We start from the raw sequence: 18,452 nt of genomic DNA, 5'->3' as shown, positions 1-18,452 counted from the left end.
TCAAAAAATTGACGGCGACGGGGGAGCTAATATATATATATATATATATATATATATATATATATATATATATATATATATAATATATACAGATCTTCATAAATGTAATTTTTCTTATCCTACAATTCATCTACAATTTATTTTTCAATCTACAGTTTTAAAATAAAAATCGCACCAAATCCTAATTATAAAACATAAAGGAAATAAAATTTTTATTTATAATTTATCTTACTATAGTTCCGACTTTTGTATAGTAAAATAGTAAAAGAATGACATTAAATTATTAAATACAAGCTACAAAAAAAATTGAGCTTTTTTTCAAATGTCGATTTAGTTCAGCAACAAAGTAAAACAACTGCTAGAAACTTACTAATTTTTTAATCTTATTCAGACTTTAAAAACTTGAAATTAAAAAACGAGAGAATTGAAACTATTCTTTTACATTTTATTATATTTTTCTTTAGAAATCTGATTTATTTCTATAAAAAGATTATTTTATTTGTAATATAATTACTTAGAGGAATGTTTTTAAAACATTTCTCGCAGAAAAAATAGCTGATTGTAAGAAAAACCAAAGAGAGAAATTTTCGAATCGATAAAAATAAAAAAACAAATCCGGAGAAATATAATAAACCGGTTCTTTTTAATTTTACTTACCTTTTTCAATTTTTATGTATGAAAATGATATCAGACTGGGTATGATTAAGCTGTAACAATCCAGTTCTATACGATCATCGCTATAGAAAAATGAAAAATATCTTCTGTTTGTCTAAATAACTATTTAATTTTTCGTTTAAAAACTGTTCCGATCATGAACCTGGAAAACTTAAAAAATTTACAACAATACGAGTACAGGAATTTTCTCTACAAAATAAAGAATATCATAAAAATCGATCTATTATTTTTATGAAAAACTGACTTGAACATAGGTACGAAAAAAGAACACACGGTTAAAACTGAGAACTTCTCATTAAAGTAGGTTAAAAAGCGTATTTTAGTATAAAAATTTTATCTTTTCCTTTTTATCAACACTTATTTAAATCTCCCTATAAATGTTTAACATATATATTTACAACCTTCCAACAGTAAAATTCCTAAATCGACGATATAAATTTCTTTCAAAGTTAATAACTGGCAATCATTTAATAATAATAATACACAATAATGCCGTTGAGAAACTGTCCCGCTAGTTTTTATTATTATTTTTATTATATTACTATATATCTACAATAAATTATTACATCAAATATCACGATTATTATCGCATAGCATTGTAATTAATTAAAATGATAATAGTTACATTACAATTTTTCTCTTACACTAGTTATTACATCATTTTTTATTGAAATAAAGTTACTCAATTTCTTTCGTGAAATGAAATCTTTTAAAAACTATTTTTTTCCTTTTTATTAATTTTTATGAAAGTAATGCGTATATAAATAATATATACAGTCTAATAATTCTAATACAAAAGTAAACAGATATAAAAAGAAAAACAACTTACAAAACACAAAAATAATCTGATTGTCATACACAGTTTTTGTTTATACATTACCGAATGAGTAACAATCGCTTTATTTTAATACTCGTACGTACAAATTTATATTATTTTCTTTTTTGTAATAAACAAATAATTATCCCTTACCTATTACAATAATATAATTATTATAAAATACGATGTTTTTTTTAACTGAATAAAAAACTGTTTAGAGTAAAATAAAATATTAATAACTAAATTATTAACAAAAGATAAATATTAAAACAAACGACTGCCGAAAAAACATTGCCTTTTTGTTCTGGTTCGGTTCCATCATGATTTTGTATATACTAGCAAATATCCCGTTTGAATTTTGAAAATCGGAGGATTGTTTGCAGAGATATTACAAGAGCACCCCGTTTTGCACCTCCCAAAACAGGCACCCTGTTTGTTACAGTTGATGGTGATGATTGGTCTAGCCTCCCATGAGGTGCTTGCATACTTCACCTCTCTAGCCTCACACGCAGTCCGGACGGGAAGCCCGTTATTGTTAAACAGAAAATTTTATCGAAGAGAAATATTTTAATTTTATTTAATGTTATTTTATTTAAAGTAAATTTAATTCTATTATTTTTGTAATATTATTCATTCGATCGATTCGAATCGTTCAGTTCAAACCCGGTTCACAAAATTCTTAATAGAGATTTGCCGGTTGAAGCGACAAATTTATAGAGCCTATGACACTGTCGGTAACGTAAGGATTCCAACGCGGGGTCGTACATCTAAATCAGTTGAGCCGTTGAGCTGCCACGGTGGAACATAGATACATACATTCATACAACATAAACAAGCAGACTCGTTTTTTGGCAGTCTGTAATAATATAATTTAAAAATACATCGACCTTCGTAGTGAAGTGATAAGCGTCTCTGCCGTTATAACAAATATAACAATCATTATTGTATCATTATCGCCACAAAAACTTAGTCAGGTAATAATCAATCATTTGACGTCGTGCCTCGCATTGCAGTGGATTATTTATAGACTTTTTAAAATCCTGATCGATTAGTAGAAATAAAAATGAATCTACTATCGAGCGGGAGTAAAAATTTTGAATATCAGTGGTCGAATAAACGTATATAAATATCAGACTTTTAGGATTAGAAGTTTTATCTCTAGTAGCATAACAAAATTTATGAAATAACACCGAATAACTTACGTAACACATCTCTATGCATTAATTACGTCATTTTAATTTTTTAAAGCTTTTCTGAAAAATTATATAGCAATAAAATCAGATAAATGCTTTAAAATACAGTACTTTCGAAAAGTTGTTGTGCGATGGTATTATGGAAGTGTAGTGAAGAATCTTTCTTAATTATTACGTTGTATTTTTATTTAACTTTTTTACAGAAACGGATATTGCAACAACCGAAATAGTTCATAAAAGGTGTTGAAAACGACCTCTTTCAACAACCCTGCAAACGTTTCAATTTGTTTTCAAATACTAACCGACTGATGTACTGAAATACATTGCCGTGATTGCGGTTTTTAGTTAGTCAATCGTGCGTGATCTGTTGCGATACACCGCTTGTTTTGCTGCTACCCGTTGAAAGTAATCAAGGAGAGCCAGATCTTGCGATCGTGCAGGCCACAAACCCCTCGAAAAGATTCGTTCATCAATGACATTTCGAAAAAAAGTCATTGATTTGTTAGCCATGTGCGTTGTGGCGGCATCATGTTGAAGCAACCTTACTGATTTCCACTTTTGTTTATTGACTAACGAAGTTTGTTAAACTCTCTGTTTTTCTACTTAGCCTCCGAGACCACCGTAAGATATTACTTTAGAGGATGATATATATGAATGTAAATGAAGTGTAGTCTTGTATAGTCTCAGTTCGACCGTTCCTGAGATATGTGGTTAATTGAAAACCGACCTCCACAGAACAGCGGTATCCACGATCTAGTTTTCAAATCCGTATAAAAGTAACTGCCTTTACTAGGATTTGAACCTTATAACTCTCGACTTCGAAATCAGCTGATTTGCGATGATGAGTTTAGCCCGGTGGGCTAAAGTTTGTTAAACTAGCACAGTAACAGTCGCTTAAGAGTATTTTGAAAAAATTAATATACCATCCCATATGAAACCACGATTCGTCTGTAAAAAACATAATGTCGAGGATACCTTTGGAATTTTGGTTGATAAACCGTTTAAACTGTTGACGATAAATTATTCACACGTTACTTCGTAGAGGAAAAGATTCAGCTCTTTTCTTATAGCTTTAAGCGGGGTAGCAACTCCGTTATCATGCTGCTGTGCTAACTTTCGCGTTGACTTTGATGGACTTTCGGCCGTAGCATCCGAAGTCAAAGAGCTTCTGTTAGTTTAGTTTAGGTGGTCTTCTGTTTCGATCAGCGTTCTCAACCGATCCTTTTGGCCGAAATCTTTCGATAAGAGTTCGAATTGCATTGTAGTAAGGAACAGGAATATTTAGAAACGTTTCAGAAAACTTGTGCTTCACTAAATCAGTGTACTTGCCACCTTCACGAAAGACGTGTTCGACGAGAAGATGCCTTCCTCTACCGAAAGAACCGTTACGTTTCTCGTAACTATTGATTTCGATAAGCGAAACAATACGAAACGAAACCCTTTCAATCACAACTCAACTACTGACGTCTTGGTTTAATACTGATCAACTCCCAAGAAACCCACAGGGCAAACTAGATAACGGCGAAAGAACCGAATGCATCACGTAATTCTAAAGAGTACTGCATAGCGACTTACAGAATGCTTTGTATAACCGCAAAAAGAAATTAAGATAAGATTTTTTTCGAATAAGAACAAAAAAAAAAACATTTATCATAAGTTACAGGTTATCATAAAAACAATAATAAACTGTAAGATGAAGACTTAATTTGCGTGAAAAGATAAGCGCCGGCATTTCATACTCATTACAACATATTTTAATCATATCAGATTAAAAATGATTATTCCCAAACACGTCTTTCAAATAACAAAAGTAATAAAATGAAAACATAAATTACTTAATTATCACAAGCCTAAAAATTATTACATGTCATACCTAAGCGATTAAAGTTTGTTTGATTTTTTAAATATTCAACAAGGAGAGAAAAAATATTTATTGAAATTTATGAATAACTTACACTCAAGTTACGAATTTGATAATGACCCTGAAACATCATTCCATTCTCTATTATTCTGAGCATTTACCCTACCACGATGACGATAAAAATCTTTTTAAACTGCAATTATTACAAACAAAAAGAAAGAACTAAAAGAACAAGAAATTACATAATAAATTTAAAAGAATTTTTGTTACAATGATCATAATCTATAGTTTAGTTATAAAGAATAGAAAACAAATTGTGCGCGAATAGTTTACGACATAGTCTCACGAATTTGATTTAACATTAAAAAATTACTTGCATCGAAATCGATAGAGTGAACAGAATAGATGATAAAGTGTTTTTTAATGACAAGACAGGACAATGGCATAAAGGAGACGATAAGTATAGGTATGAGGGAAAGTAAAATAAATTAATCATCAGGGACGCAATACTTCGTAAATATCCACCTTAACTTATACGTCTCTTAATGAAACCACTCACATACACACACGCGCGCGTTTACAGATTACAGTACAGTAATAACATCTCAATTAACAACCTAGGTATTGCAAAAAAACGGAAATTAGGTAATAATGATTCGTAAAAAAAATATATATAAGTAACCTTATTGTTGTAACATTATGTACGCGGATAAATCACTAACAGATTGATGTTTATTTAATATAACCATTAAAACATAAATTTATAAAAACCAGGTTTTTTTTCGTTTGGACCATCTATGAATCGCTTAAAAAACACAACTTCATTTTGTATTTCGTTTCCTTTTCTCCCAGTAGTCTTTCATTCTATAACTAACTTCGTTCTTTTGTTGAAAACTTGCTTCCTCCTTTCTTTTCTTGATTTTTCCCAGAAAAATCTTGAAATTTTTAAATTTATTTCTGAAAGTAATTTGGTCCAAAACTTTTCTTCTTTAATATTTAAATCATTTACACATTTTTCGATTTCTTGTGATCATTTTTTTTTTTTTAGTTTTTAATCTAGAAAGACAATTAAATATTATTTCAGTTAAACTGTTGCCCACCAGTCCTTTTAAGCGACTGTAAAAACAAAATTCTCTTTTTGTTGCAGTAGATGGTTATATTTTTTCGTTACTTTTTTTTAATGCGGTTAATTTCTTAGTATTATTTTTATATTAAGGTTCTAAAACCTTTTTTAAATTTTCCTTTTCCAGTCTCGATTTTGTCATCATCGATTTCTGCATCATATAAACATCCTACAGTGCGTTCAAAATCTCATTGTTCAGTACGCTTTAGAATTGTTGAGTTGTGATTGAACGCGCTTCGTTTCGTTTATCGGAATCAATAGCGGCGAGTAACGTAACGGTTTTTTCGGTAAAGCAAGCGTTTATCTCGTTGAACACGTCTTTCGTGAAGGTGACAAGTTATACGGATTTAATGAAGCACAAGGTTTTTGAAACGTTTCCAGATATTATTCTAGAAAGTTCCTCATCGCAATGCGATTCGAACTCTTATCGAAAAAATTCGCAATAGGGCGCTGTTGATGAGGTAATTGAAGCGGAAGATCAGCTAAACTAAACGAACAGAAGCCGCTTGATATTTCGGATGCTATATACGAAAATCCATCAAAGTCAGCGCGTAAGTTAGCACGGGAGCAAGATATCGCTACCCTATATAAAGCTGTAAGAAAAGAACTGAAACTTTTCCCCCGCAGAGTAATGTGTGAATAACTTATTGTCACCCGTTTAAACGTTTTATCGACCAAAATTCCGCAGGTATCCTCGATATTATGTCTTTTACAGACGAAGCACGGTTTCATCGGTGAAGGTATATCGATTTATAAAGTCGACTGTGTTCTTCAACTAACCCCGATGAATTACACGAACAATCTTTACACGAAACGAAAACTGGATTCCGGATCGGTGCGAGTATAACGCGTATTGCGAGTCCAATCTTTTTTTCAAAATACAGTTAATAGTGATCGTTATCGTGCTATTTTAAAAACTTCATTTGTTAGTTAACGGTGAAAATAAATCACGGTTGTTCCAACAAGATGGCGCCACAGCGCACATCTAACAGCTATCAGGCCAACACAGCTAACAGGTCAATGACGTTTTTACGAAATGTCTTCGGTGAACGATCATTTCGAGGGGTTTGTGGCCTGCACGATCGACCGATCTGACTCCCTCAGATATTTTCTACGGTTGCGTAGCGAAACAAGAAGTGTATCTCAACGGACCGCGCTCGATTGACGAACTAAAAACGGCATACGTACGAAACATTCCAGTTTATCAGCCGGTTAAAGAGTTTTAAAACAAATTGAAACGTATGCAGTGTTGTACTGATGTTAGAGGAAGTCATTTTCAACGTCTTTTATAAACTATTCCGTTTATTGTAATATCCGTTTCTAGAAAATAATGAAATAAAAATACAAAGTAATAATTAAGAAAGTTTCGTCATTACACTTCCATAATTCCAGCGCACAACTTTCCGAACGCACTGTAGTATAACGGTTATTGTGTCTAAATAATACATTAAAAGAAAGGGGCTTTCGTTGGTTGTACATATATTTTTTGTTTGTTGATGAACTAGTTTCATTATTTGCTTTCATTTCTGAGTTGGATCTCTTCTAGTGCGTTATATTGTAATATTTCTCCGAGTTATTTATATTTTTTCAAATATCTTAATTTCTCTCTAATTAGTATTCAAACCGTAATAAATAAATATCCTATTCGAGATCTTTTGTGATCGCTGCCAGATCATCCGCAAAGGCAAATCAATTTTTTTAGACTATCATTTATGTAACCTACATTTTTATCCTTTTTATAATCGTACGTTTCTATTATTAAAAATTGTAAAAAATGTTATTTAAAAATTCAGACTCAAATTTAAAGTTTTTATTAGCGAATTAAAATTTTTCCATTTCACTTTCCAGAACGTAGACGGGATCACATCGGAAACTTCAATGCGGAAAGCAGGAATACTTGAAAACGTTATAAGTCGGCGTACATTAAACTCTTTTACTTGTAACCGATTTCACTTAAAAGAACTGAGCGTTTTATAATTCACCAATTTTAATAATTCTTTTTTTTTTATTTACTAAGTTCTTAAGGACAAATTAAGCGAAAAAATTATTTTTAAGAAAAGTACATTATCTAGATAGAAAGATTTTACAATAATTTTCATTTTCTAATCCGTTTTCATTATTTCTTAACATCGGAATATAATAGAATAATATTATAGTTTGAAGTCATTTTATATTCGAGTATTTTCGCTAAAAATTAAAATATCAGTGACAAAACTTAACAGTAAAAAAAAAATATATCCGTTCCAAAAAGCGTTTCTCTCGCTTAATAGTAATATCTTACGATCGCTTTCGTGCATTATTTTCTTATTTTTATAAGACTTCTTGTCTTTCCTTTTGTGCAAACAGTTTTTTACCGTTTTAGGTTTGACCGTATTTTATATAAAATTATAACTAGAATAGTTACAGTAAAACCGACATCAAATCAAAAATGACTCAAAAAATGTTTAACAGTAAATAATATTTTATCAATTCTTCTTATATTAAGAGTTTTGAAAATTTGTGAACGAGTAAGGGTCGTTAGTTCATCGGTAACTTATTTATTTACTTATTTTTTTTTTATTCCGGTGGCGACTAAGTCAAAATTTAAAGCCGTTAAATTAAAACAACAAACGTTTCTTTGTTATACGGTTTTTTTATCGTAGTATTTTATTTTAAAGTTTATCGTATAAATAAAGTACTAAAATCATTAGCGAATACTAAATATGTATATTATTTAACTTTTAGGGTAACTAATGGTTAATTTTCTTTACATTAACCGGAGATAGAACCTAAGAACTTCAGGGTAAGAATCTAGCTGATGAAGTCTATTATTAAATCAATCTATTATTATTAAGTATTTAATTCATTAATACATTTATTTTGAATCGCCATTCGATTTTATAAAATAAGACGAACAATCTTTTATGGTAAAACAAGTTTTGTGAACGGTAAAGTTTATCCTAAGAATTAATTATTATTTATTAAATACCGGTAGGGTCAATGAAATTTTCATTACTATTTTCTCTCGTTTAAATATTTTTTTTTTTTTAAATACCTTCGGAAATTTTATTATAATAAAATTAAAACCGGTTTTAGTAGAAGGTAACAACAAATACAAATTGAAAAATAAATCGGGGGGGGGGGGGTACTGTTTTTGAACGATTCTAAAATACCGGTTTAAAAATAAAAACTTAGGAGTTATTTTTGTTAATCTATCATTAATTATTAAAATTATTTTTTCATTTAGTATAATTATTTATTTATTGAAACCTAAATATTATCGTTCAATTTTAAATGAAAGTAAAAGTATTTCAAAAGAAAGCGTATATTTTGTAAAACGTTATATCTTTAAATACTGATCCTACTTATTTTGAAACTTTCGGATTTACAGTAACTAACTACAAGTCGCCTTTATCAGCTGATTTTTATATTAGTATTATAAATGTAGTATTTCTGGTAATTATTAGAAACTAGTTTCTATTTAAGTTTAGTGTGCTCTCCGTTTCATTATTCTGCTTAAATAAAAAAGGTTTTCTGTTGTCACCGTATTTTTATAGGAAGATTCATCAAATAAACTATACCTTTGTATAGATAGCAAATCTCTAACGTCTCTTTATTCTTACTCATTATAGAATTATTCATTTGAAATACATTGTAGTTTGTCGATCCCCAATTACTATACGACTTTACTTCACTTCACGACTTTTTAACCGAAGACATTTTAGCTGTAGCTATATTATATACAAACCTTTACTCTCAAATAGTGAGTTATATATCAATCGTTTTTGTTCGGGCAAGATGTTTGATATATTAAAATAAAAAATTAAAAAATCTTTTGACATGATATCCCAGAAGTCTCAATTTTTTGACTCGGAGGTATCTTTAACTTATTACATCTTCGGATCGCCTGGTTAGAATGATCGAATTAATTAGAAATCATCAACAGAATGGTGGCCAGTCACAGGAGTTGTTAGCGTTAAAACATATAACCGGTTCGACAAATCTTTAAATTACCGATCTTTACTTTAGAATTTGACAAATTTTATTGTAATTTTTCCCCAGAATTTCCCCATACTATTTCAGTTTTTTACCGATTTTCTTCAAAAAAATTAACAATAAGCAAGAGTGTATGCCGAAAGAATAGCCTACTGTGAAAGTAAAATAAAAAAGAGATTTAATAAAATGCATTGAAACAATTTTCAAGAGTGAAAAAATTACGTAATGTTTTATATTATTTTCCTCCCGTCCTCGCATCAAGAAAGAACCGATTATTATATGTTAGGACCGTATAGACCTAATGTTGTTACCCTGTAGAAAAGTTTAGATAATCCGTATGTATCCATGCGAATTTATACCGCATTGAATACCACCAGGCGTTGTACAAACGCTAAGAAAATCCGCGAGATATTTTCAACCAGAAATCACGAATGAATCTTTTGTACCAGTTAATCAAGATCTTCTTGAAGAAGGTCTTATTTATTTATTATCGGACGGGAACAATTTCTAAGCGACGTATGTACTGAGGGCTACTGCCGGATGACGTTCTACGTAGAATTTGTTGTCGGTGTCCAGACATCGATAAACACTATCGTTCTTGAATGCGAGGCCTAAGCGCTTTGATATCGTTAGGACCTATCTTTCGTTAAGTTCAATCCGGTTATGAAAACGTTCTGGAAGTTATTAGAGACACAGAACCGGGCCGAGCGAGTCAATTTTTTCCACAAAATTATTTAGCGTTCAATTATCCTAACGTCTGAAGTACTTTGGAGACTTGTGTCGGCTTATTCCACAATATATTAAAAAGACTGACAGAGAAAACCGGCAAGCATTTCCCTTGCAGAATTACACATAACTCGTTCGTAAATTTTATGGCGACGGACGGTAATTATTTTTTTCTCTAAAATATTAATAAATTCTTTCACATTCCTAAAAAATTAAAAATTAATACACGAGTACTTATACGATAACACTTAATTCAAAAGTATTATCGATACACGAGTAAGGTACATCGGTGTTGTTTTTCATTAAATATTACACCGTTGAAGTTTTTTAAAACTAAACTGCGATTAATGTTTGCTAAGAAAATAGCAAACGACAAAGTTTTTATCCATCTCGTACCTCTGATGTCTAAGAAAACGAACCGATCTATTGGCCAAATTTAAAATCTACTGCGATTTGTTTTTTTATAAAAATAAACGGAAAACTTTTATCCGGCGTACCGCTAGTGAATAAAGTATTATTTTCTATTTCTAGATAAACCTTTAAAATTATTAGTTATCAAACCGTAATGTTTTTGACTAATAAATAATTTGATAAATTAAATTTAAATTAGGTATTTTTCGATTTCTTTATACCGCTACAAAATGTCAAAATAGAACTACCGACTACGAGCGGCCGAAACGAATAAATTATCGATCGAACATGTTTTTTTTTAGTTTTTATCATCTGTTTAATACACGCCGTAAATTTCATTCATACTTTATGACGATTAAAGAAAATAAAGAATAATTTTTATCAAAATAGAATGAAAACCTATTTCAGAATATTTTTAACCCAAAATTACGATACGTGTAGGAAACAGGCTTAAATATTAGGGTAAATACACTGAAATTGATTTTAAATATATCACGACGGCAACTGCAATTCATTATTGACATCAAACATAACAACCGTGACGTAATTAAACTAAATTTATTTAAAGAATCATTTTAAAAAATAATAAAGAAAGGAAACCGGATAGAAATACATTAAATTACTTTGTTACTTATCGAATTAATTTATATCTGTAATAAATAATGTTGCATTAATAATAAAGATTAGATATAGGTTATAATAATAAAGGGTGATTGACTATGACTGTGTAGAGTAATAATATCGATGCCAAATTATTAAGTAGGTAGCCCGTATGACATTTACAATAGCTAACAAACAACACGGTGAACTTTCACGCACATCAGTTTTCTTACGCAATAAGAATTTGTCCAGCGTTCTTGAGGACTTACTAGGCTGTACGTATTATATTCGATCTACAAAGATCGCATTATTTATTGTATTATATTAATAAATAAATTTTTAGCTCGTGTGCATTTACTACAAACCTATAATTTGTCGATTAAATTCTAATTTATTAAAAATCTATTTCTAGTAATATCGTGATAAAAATTAGACCGTATCATATACTCGTAGTAATATATTTTAACGCTCCGTCAAAAAAATATTATGCAAATTAGAAAACAAATTACTGAGTAGCCTACAATTTTAATTTTTTTTTTTTTTTTCAGTAAAACCAGCACAATATTTTATAACGATTCAAGTTTTCGGAAAAAAGAAAGTTAACTCCTTTCAAAATAAAATTCTTGCTTTTTCTTCTTCTTAATTCATACCGGTGTAGAGGTTAGATAACCAGTTTTTGACGCCAAAGAAATGTATAAATTACAAAATGAATTTCCAGACTATTCTTAGCACTATAATGTTTCGTCTTAAACCACCCTTCTTTATATAGTCTACTAAAATAATATCGGTTTCGTTTTTAATTTTTAAATTGCATTCAGTTAATTCCAATTATCCATACAATAAAAGTATACTCCGAACTAAGCATAATGTCGACAACCTTTGAGAATTTTTTTTCTATCTTAAGTAATGGCACGAATCGCACTTTCATATGAAGACGCCGACATCGAATAAATTGTAATAATACTAAATTAAATTTTAAGTAATTTTATCTGTTATTTTATCCTTAAATATTTTTGAGAAACAAAATAAAAGATTTGAGTAAGTAACCTGATACCCTAAAACCGGTGGTAAAATCTAAATTTTCTACCATCATGTATTCTGTACTAAAATAATTTTATACGAATTATCCTTAAAACATTTTATTTATTATTCGATTCTGATATTATTTCTTATTTATCTATATATTTTCATCAATAATAATAATTTTTCGTTGATTAATTACATTCCCTTGCGATTTCAGGATAAAGGATATAAAAAAAGGAAAAAATTCTGATCTGGACATCACACGAGTTCTTTGTACGCCTATATATTTTTTATTACTTTTTTTTTGTTGAATTATTATTTATTGTAATATTTTTTATTACTTTTTTTTTGTTGAATTATTATTTATTGTAATATTTTTTTTTTACTATCACAGATAAATAATTATTAATAAATCGATATATATAAATTTAAATAAAAACGTTAAAAAAAGAGAAGACGAAGTGCGATTCGAACTTCCCTTGTTAGATCAAAGTATTTCATGAATTAAAATTTTACTCGGCTATTACTCTGGAACCAATAAAAATAAGTACGACTTACGATATATCGATGAAAATCTCTCGATGAGGGCTTATTAATGCGGTTAAGAAAAAGTTAAAAACCAAACGTTGGATTTATGGCTTTTTTTTTGACACTTTTGGTTCTGTCGATCGCAATGAAAAGGGGAGGTGAAAATTAGATGTTACAACAGTTCTAAATCCAAAATTTCACCGTCCTACGGCTAATCGTTTTTGAGTTATGCGAGATACATACGTACGTACATATATACAAATGTCACGCTGAAACTAGTCAAAATGGATTCGGCGTTTAATTTACAATCGATTCCAATTAACCGGAATCATAAGTAAATTTGAATACAAAAATCGGTGAACACGGTTGTAGGACTTTCCCGTCACATAACTAAAACCACGTTCCAGGAAAGTCCTACAACTGTGGGTTGTTTCTGATGCACAGCTTACACACATATACGCACAACTTAATTTAAGATATTTATAATTTTATTTAAATATAATAGTATTATATAAATTATTAATAATTAAATTATTTATTTAAAATTTATTTTTTTATTTATTATAATATTAAAATATTATACATACTCTTAATATATTTTCGTTTATTTAATTCAATCCTTTAACTAAAGCGCGCGCGCATACCGAATTTATATCACGTGAGTGTTACGGTACTAGGGGAGACGGTCGGCGCTAACTAAACTAATGCAATTTCACAACTTACATACAACAAATTTCGATTGTACGGCAGACCGGTGTAGCCGCAAGGTTCAACGCACCGGGTACCGAGTCGACCAATCGATCGTGTTCGAAACCTAACCGGATGAATTACATTTTTACACTTTAAATATTATTCATTTATCTACTCTACCGCTTATCTGTGACGTTACAACATAGCAGACGACTACAACAGCATTTTTTGGGGCGGGAGTGCGATTTTACAAAAATCATTTTTTTGCAAATATTGTTATTTTTTAATCGTTAATGATTACCTTAATAAAATAAATCGATTTATTAATCGATTATTTTTTATAATCGTTAATATCAGGCGAAATCTCGAGATACTGAGGATGACCTTGCTCTACCGCCTCACCCCGTTGACCGTTTAAATTGAAAATGTATTGGTGTCAATGCCCTATATACAGAAGTAATCTGACCATGTTTGGTCAAAATCGATTCAGTAGTTCTGAAGATATAAGGTGATTTAGAGGCCGACACCGAGCACACACACGTACATACGAATATTAACATTTGGAAAATTTCTATCCGGTTTTTTGGGTTCCTAGTAATCAAAACGTCAAGATCCGATGAAAACCGCATATACCCAAATCGGACCGATTATAATAGTTTCCCTTCTAGATCGACAGCGCTATCTAGACGAAAAAGTAAAAATTGAGAGAGGGGTTTTCATTCAAATTCTACAAAGAGCTGTATATGTATGTATGCATATATATCGATTTCGAAAATCAGCTGATACATATTTTAATGCTAGACTGTGAATACCGGTGTTGTTTGCGGTCGGGGTTCAATTAAACACAAGTCTCAGGAGAGGTCGGCATGATTTTGTTCAAGACTTCACATTTACACGCCAGACTGCGCACAGAAGCCTTGGCAACACTGCAGTGTATTTTTGACATCGTTTTACTGTGCTTTTACTCTGTAAGCCGGTAAACATAAACGTATATATAATATGAATTCATATCATATGCGTAAAAGATAAACATAAAAATGAAGAAGCATAAATATAAATATACGATTAAAAATGTAACGTAATTTTATTTATTTATTACTTCCTGGTACGAAGTAAAGGAAGTATATTGTGATCGCGAAAAATTTAGGTTTTCAGATTTCAACGGAAATATCCATTTTGACCATCCCTAAATCCATTTTAACTAGTTTCGGCGTGACGTCTGTGCGTACGTACGTATCTCGCATAACTCAAAAACGATGAACCGTAGGATGTTGAAATTTTGTATTTAGGACTGTTGTAACCTAGTTGTGCACCTCCCCTTTTCATTGCAATCGACAGACCAAAAGTGTCCAAAAAAGCCCAAATTCAAAAACATTTGGATTTTTTACTTTTTCTTAACGCCAGTAATAATCCCTCATCGAGAGCTTTTCAACGATATAACAAAAGTGATACTTATTTTCATCGGTTCCAAAGTTATAGCCAAATAAAATTTTAATTAATGAAATATTTGGATCTTACAAGGGAAGGCACATCTGTTCGAATCATGCTTCATCTCCTTTTTTTTTAACTTTTTTTAATTTAAATATATTAATTTATTAATAATTATTAACCCGCGCTTAAAAAAGTTTTAAAAATAAAATTGTAAAAAAATGTGAAAAAATTAGTGAAATGAAATTTTATGTACTTTTAAAAATTGTATATTTAATTTAATAGGCATTATTACATACGTGTATATGTAATAGATTTGGTGAAACATCTGATATTTAATATTAATTGAAAATTATGATTTAGAATCGTATTATTTTTGGATTTTCCAGTTTGATTTATTTAATTATTCTAGAGTTTCTGTTTAATTTTATCTACATTAAAGTTAACTACAGAGCGACTGAAAAATAGACCCTCACAAGAACAACATATACAGTGAGGCTTTCATGCGCGTTCTTTAATAAATTGCTAAATATTCTATCTTTTAGTTCATTACTCCTCTGATATTGTAGGACAATATTCTCCCTAAGTCGGAGTTGATCATCGTTTCGTTTAACTGTTTTATTTATCACTCATTTAATCTCTCTTTGGTTTGATATAATTCTTCTGATCTCGATTTGAGAACACGTTCTTTTGTTTCAGCAATCGTGTAAGTCCACTTTATTAAGAATTGGAGGATCGTATCTCACTATCAAATGAAATAAGTTTAAAAGAAGTGCAGCAAAAAATGTGTATATGTAATTTAATAGGCGTACAAGGAAGTCATGCGGTATCCACATCAGATTTTTTATTTATGTATACCAGGTTACAGAGTAACGGCACAGTGACTTGATGTCAGCAATACTCTGCAGAGATGCCGAGACATTTGTGCGTACTCTGGAACATAAGTATATATGTTAACGAAATTAAATAAAGCGTAAATGAAAAATACAGTAAATAAATAAAAAAATAGTGGTTCTATGACGAATAATAATTTTCAAATTTACCACAGGGGAAAAAGTATAATAATTTTACCTTTGTGAAAAATCTAAGAAAACATTTACCTCTATGTAAATGCCGGTAAAGTTCAGCAATATCGCTGTCAGCTAGTTCATACTCCACAATATTACATCGTTATACTGTTGTGACGAGTTTGACGAGTTTTTTGTCTACGGTTTTCCTCGATTCATTCAAGCAAATGACCTTTGTTATTCGTGAATTCGATTAATTATAGACGAGATCTGTAATTATTTAGTATCCTGAATAAAATATCTGTTTGTTTCATTATAACAAATTCTTTTATTCTAGTAAATAAAGGTCATAAAAAATTGAAAATCAAATAAAATCAATAATGTTAAATTAATTTATATATTATTACTACTAGTTTTAAAAAATTTCTAACTTTTTTTTTGTATGTTTGCAGGTAATTTATTTCTTTATATTGGCAGTTGCATTGGCAGAAGTAAAGAAAGTAAAAAAAGAAATAGTTGACGATGTAGAAGTAGACGATAAAAGTGACCTTGAAGCCTCGCATAGTTACGCAAGCGGTTACGGTGGTTATTACGGAGGAGGTTATCCGACCTACACTTATGGAAACTACGGTGGATGGAATCATTATCCTCATTATCCCATCGGTGCGATATCATATTCCAACCGTTATCAGGAACACGCTCCAGTATATAAACCGGTCGTTTATAAATGGAAATCTCCATACTATTACGGACACTATCTTCCTCATTATGGACATTACGGTTACTATTGACAAAAAGAAAACCGGTTTAATACTTAATTTTATTTAGATTTTATCAGATAATATTTTAAGAATTCTATACATTAACTGTTAAAATGTGATATTTGCGATAAAATAAAAAGAATACTTTTATTTTTAATCGTTATCGACTAGTTTGGTGCTACGCTTCGTTCCTTCTGTCCTGTATCGATCCTTTAACCTCGACTTTAGTTTTTTTGCTTTATAAATTTCAATCTTTGACTTGTTCTGCAGTTCTTTCCTCTTACAACAGATTAACTAAACCGGACGTCTTATTACATGTAACACAACCTAGTTCGTCTCTTCTCTTCACAAAATTCTGCCGCGAACTTCTCTCCTATCCTTATAAAAAGAAGAGATAAATATAAACTTGTAACGTCGTATTTCTTTGTAATATCAAAGATCTCTGCAGGTTTCCTTCCGACCTTTCCTACGTCCATATTTCTCTATCGATCAATCAATTGTACACTCCAGCAGGTGTTAGTAAGAATCTCTTTCTATTTCTTTGTTAGTTTTATATCTGATATTTCTTTTTAATAAAACAGGTCTCCTTGGTTGCTCCAGATTGATTTTTTTTTACCTTATTAATTTCCTTTTTTAAATTAAATATATAGATTTTTTATTTTCCCGCTTTTACAAGATTGTGTTCTTCTATTTTAGTATTTAATTCCACATTTTCATCCTTTATATTAAATTTTATTACCGATTTTTAAAACTAAATTGCTCGCCCGCTAGTAAATCCGTGCCGTTCACTATTCCTTCTAGCCCATCTCTGGTTTCCGTCAAAATACGAGTATGTCTTCACCGATTAATAACATTAGCGAATTACACTTTATCGATTTTAATCAGATTAAAATAATAGTAATATTACCATTATCAGATTAATGATGGGTAACTTTGTGTTATAAGAAATTTTAAAAATTACAATTTTAAATTAAAAATATAGTAAGATAATACTTAAATAATAATAATAAAACTAAATAATTAATAATATGATGTTTTTGTTAGTTAAATATATATATATATATGTACACATATATTTGTGTTTAAACATAGAAAGAAATTTATGTATATCTATTTTTATTTAAGGCTAGAACGAAATGTCAAAATTTGAAATAATAAAGATTTCAAATTCTTTCCTTCAGTCTATTCTTTTTTTTACGAAAAAAACTCAAACATAAACCCATAGATAAATATTTTAATCCCTAATTTATATATATATATATATATATATATATATATATATATACACATATACACACACATACACACACACACACACACACACACACACACACACACAGAGTGTCCTACGAAGAGGTATATGGTTTTGATTTAATATTTCTCACCCGATCAAGTCGATACAAACAATATTAAAGATTAAAAAATTAAGATACCCGGCATTTTGAAATTTTTGAAGGTGACGTTTTCTGATGGTTTAGTTAACGGCGTTACTTTCAAGGTACTAAAGGTTATGAAGATGTAGAAAGCCGTACGTTACCTTTAATTTTAAGTTAGGCTGTAATAATGCACAAACGTTAAAGTACATCAAATAGAGCTGCAGTAGATTTGAAGAAAAAATATTTGCAAAAGGACGA

General features: G+C 30.0%; 1 protein-coding gene across 1 annotated transcript in view; it reads left to right on the top strand.

Moving 5' to 3' along the window:
- Positions 1-17,998, top strand: part of LOC142326467 (uncharacterized) — a 28,465-nt gene extending 10,467 nt beyond the window's left edge. The window contains exon 2 of the mRNA XM_075369029.1: positions 16,510-17,998. Coding sequence (XP_075225144.1) covers positions 16,510-16,848 — 339 coding nt within the window. The 3' untranslated portion in view covers positions 16,849-17,998. The remainder of the gene's footprint in view (positions 1-16,509) is intronic.
- Positions 17,999-18,452: the final 454 nt, after the last annotated feature.

The sequence above is a fragment of the Lycorma delicatula genome, chromosome 6, assembly GCF_047948215.1.
Source record: "Lycorma delicatula isolate Av1 chromosome 6, ASM4794821v1, whole genome shotgun sequence".
NCBI classification, from domain to species: Eukaryota; Metazoa; Arthropoda; class Insecta; order Hemiptera; family Fulgoridae; genus Lycorma; species Lycorma delicatula.
This window is presented reverse-complemented; position numbering and strand designations above follow the sequence as displayed.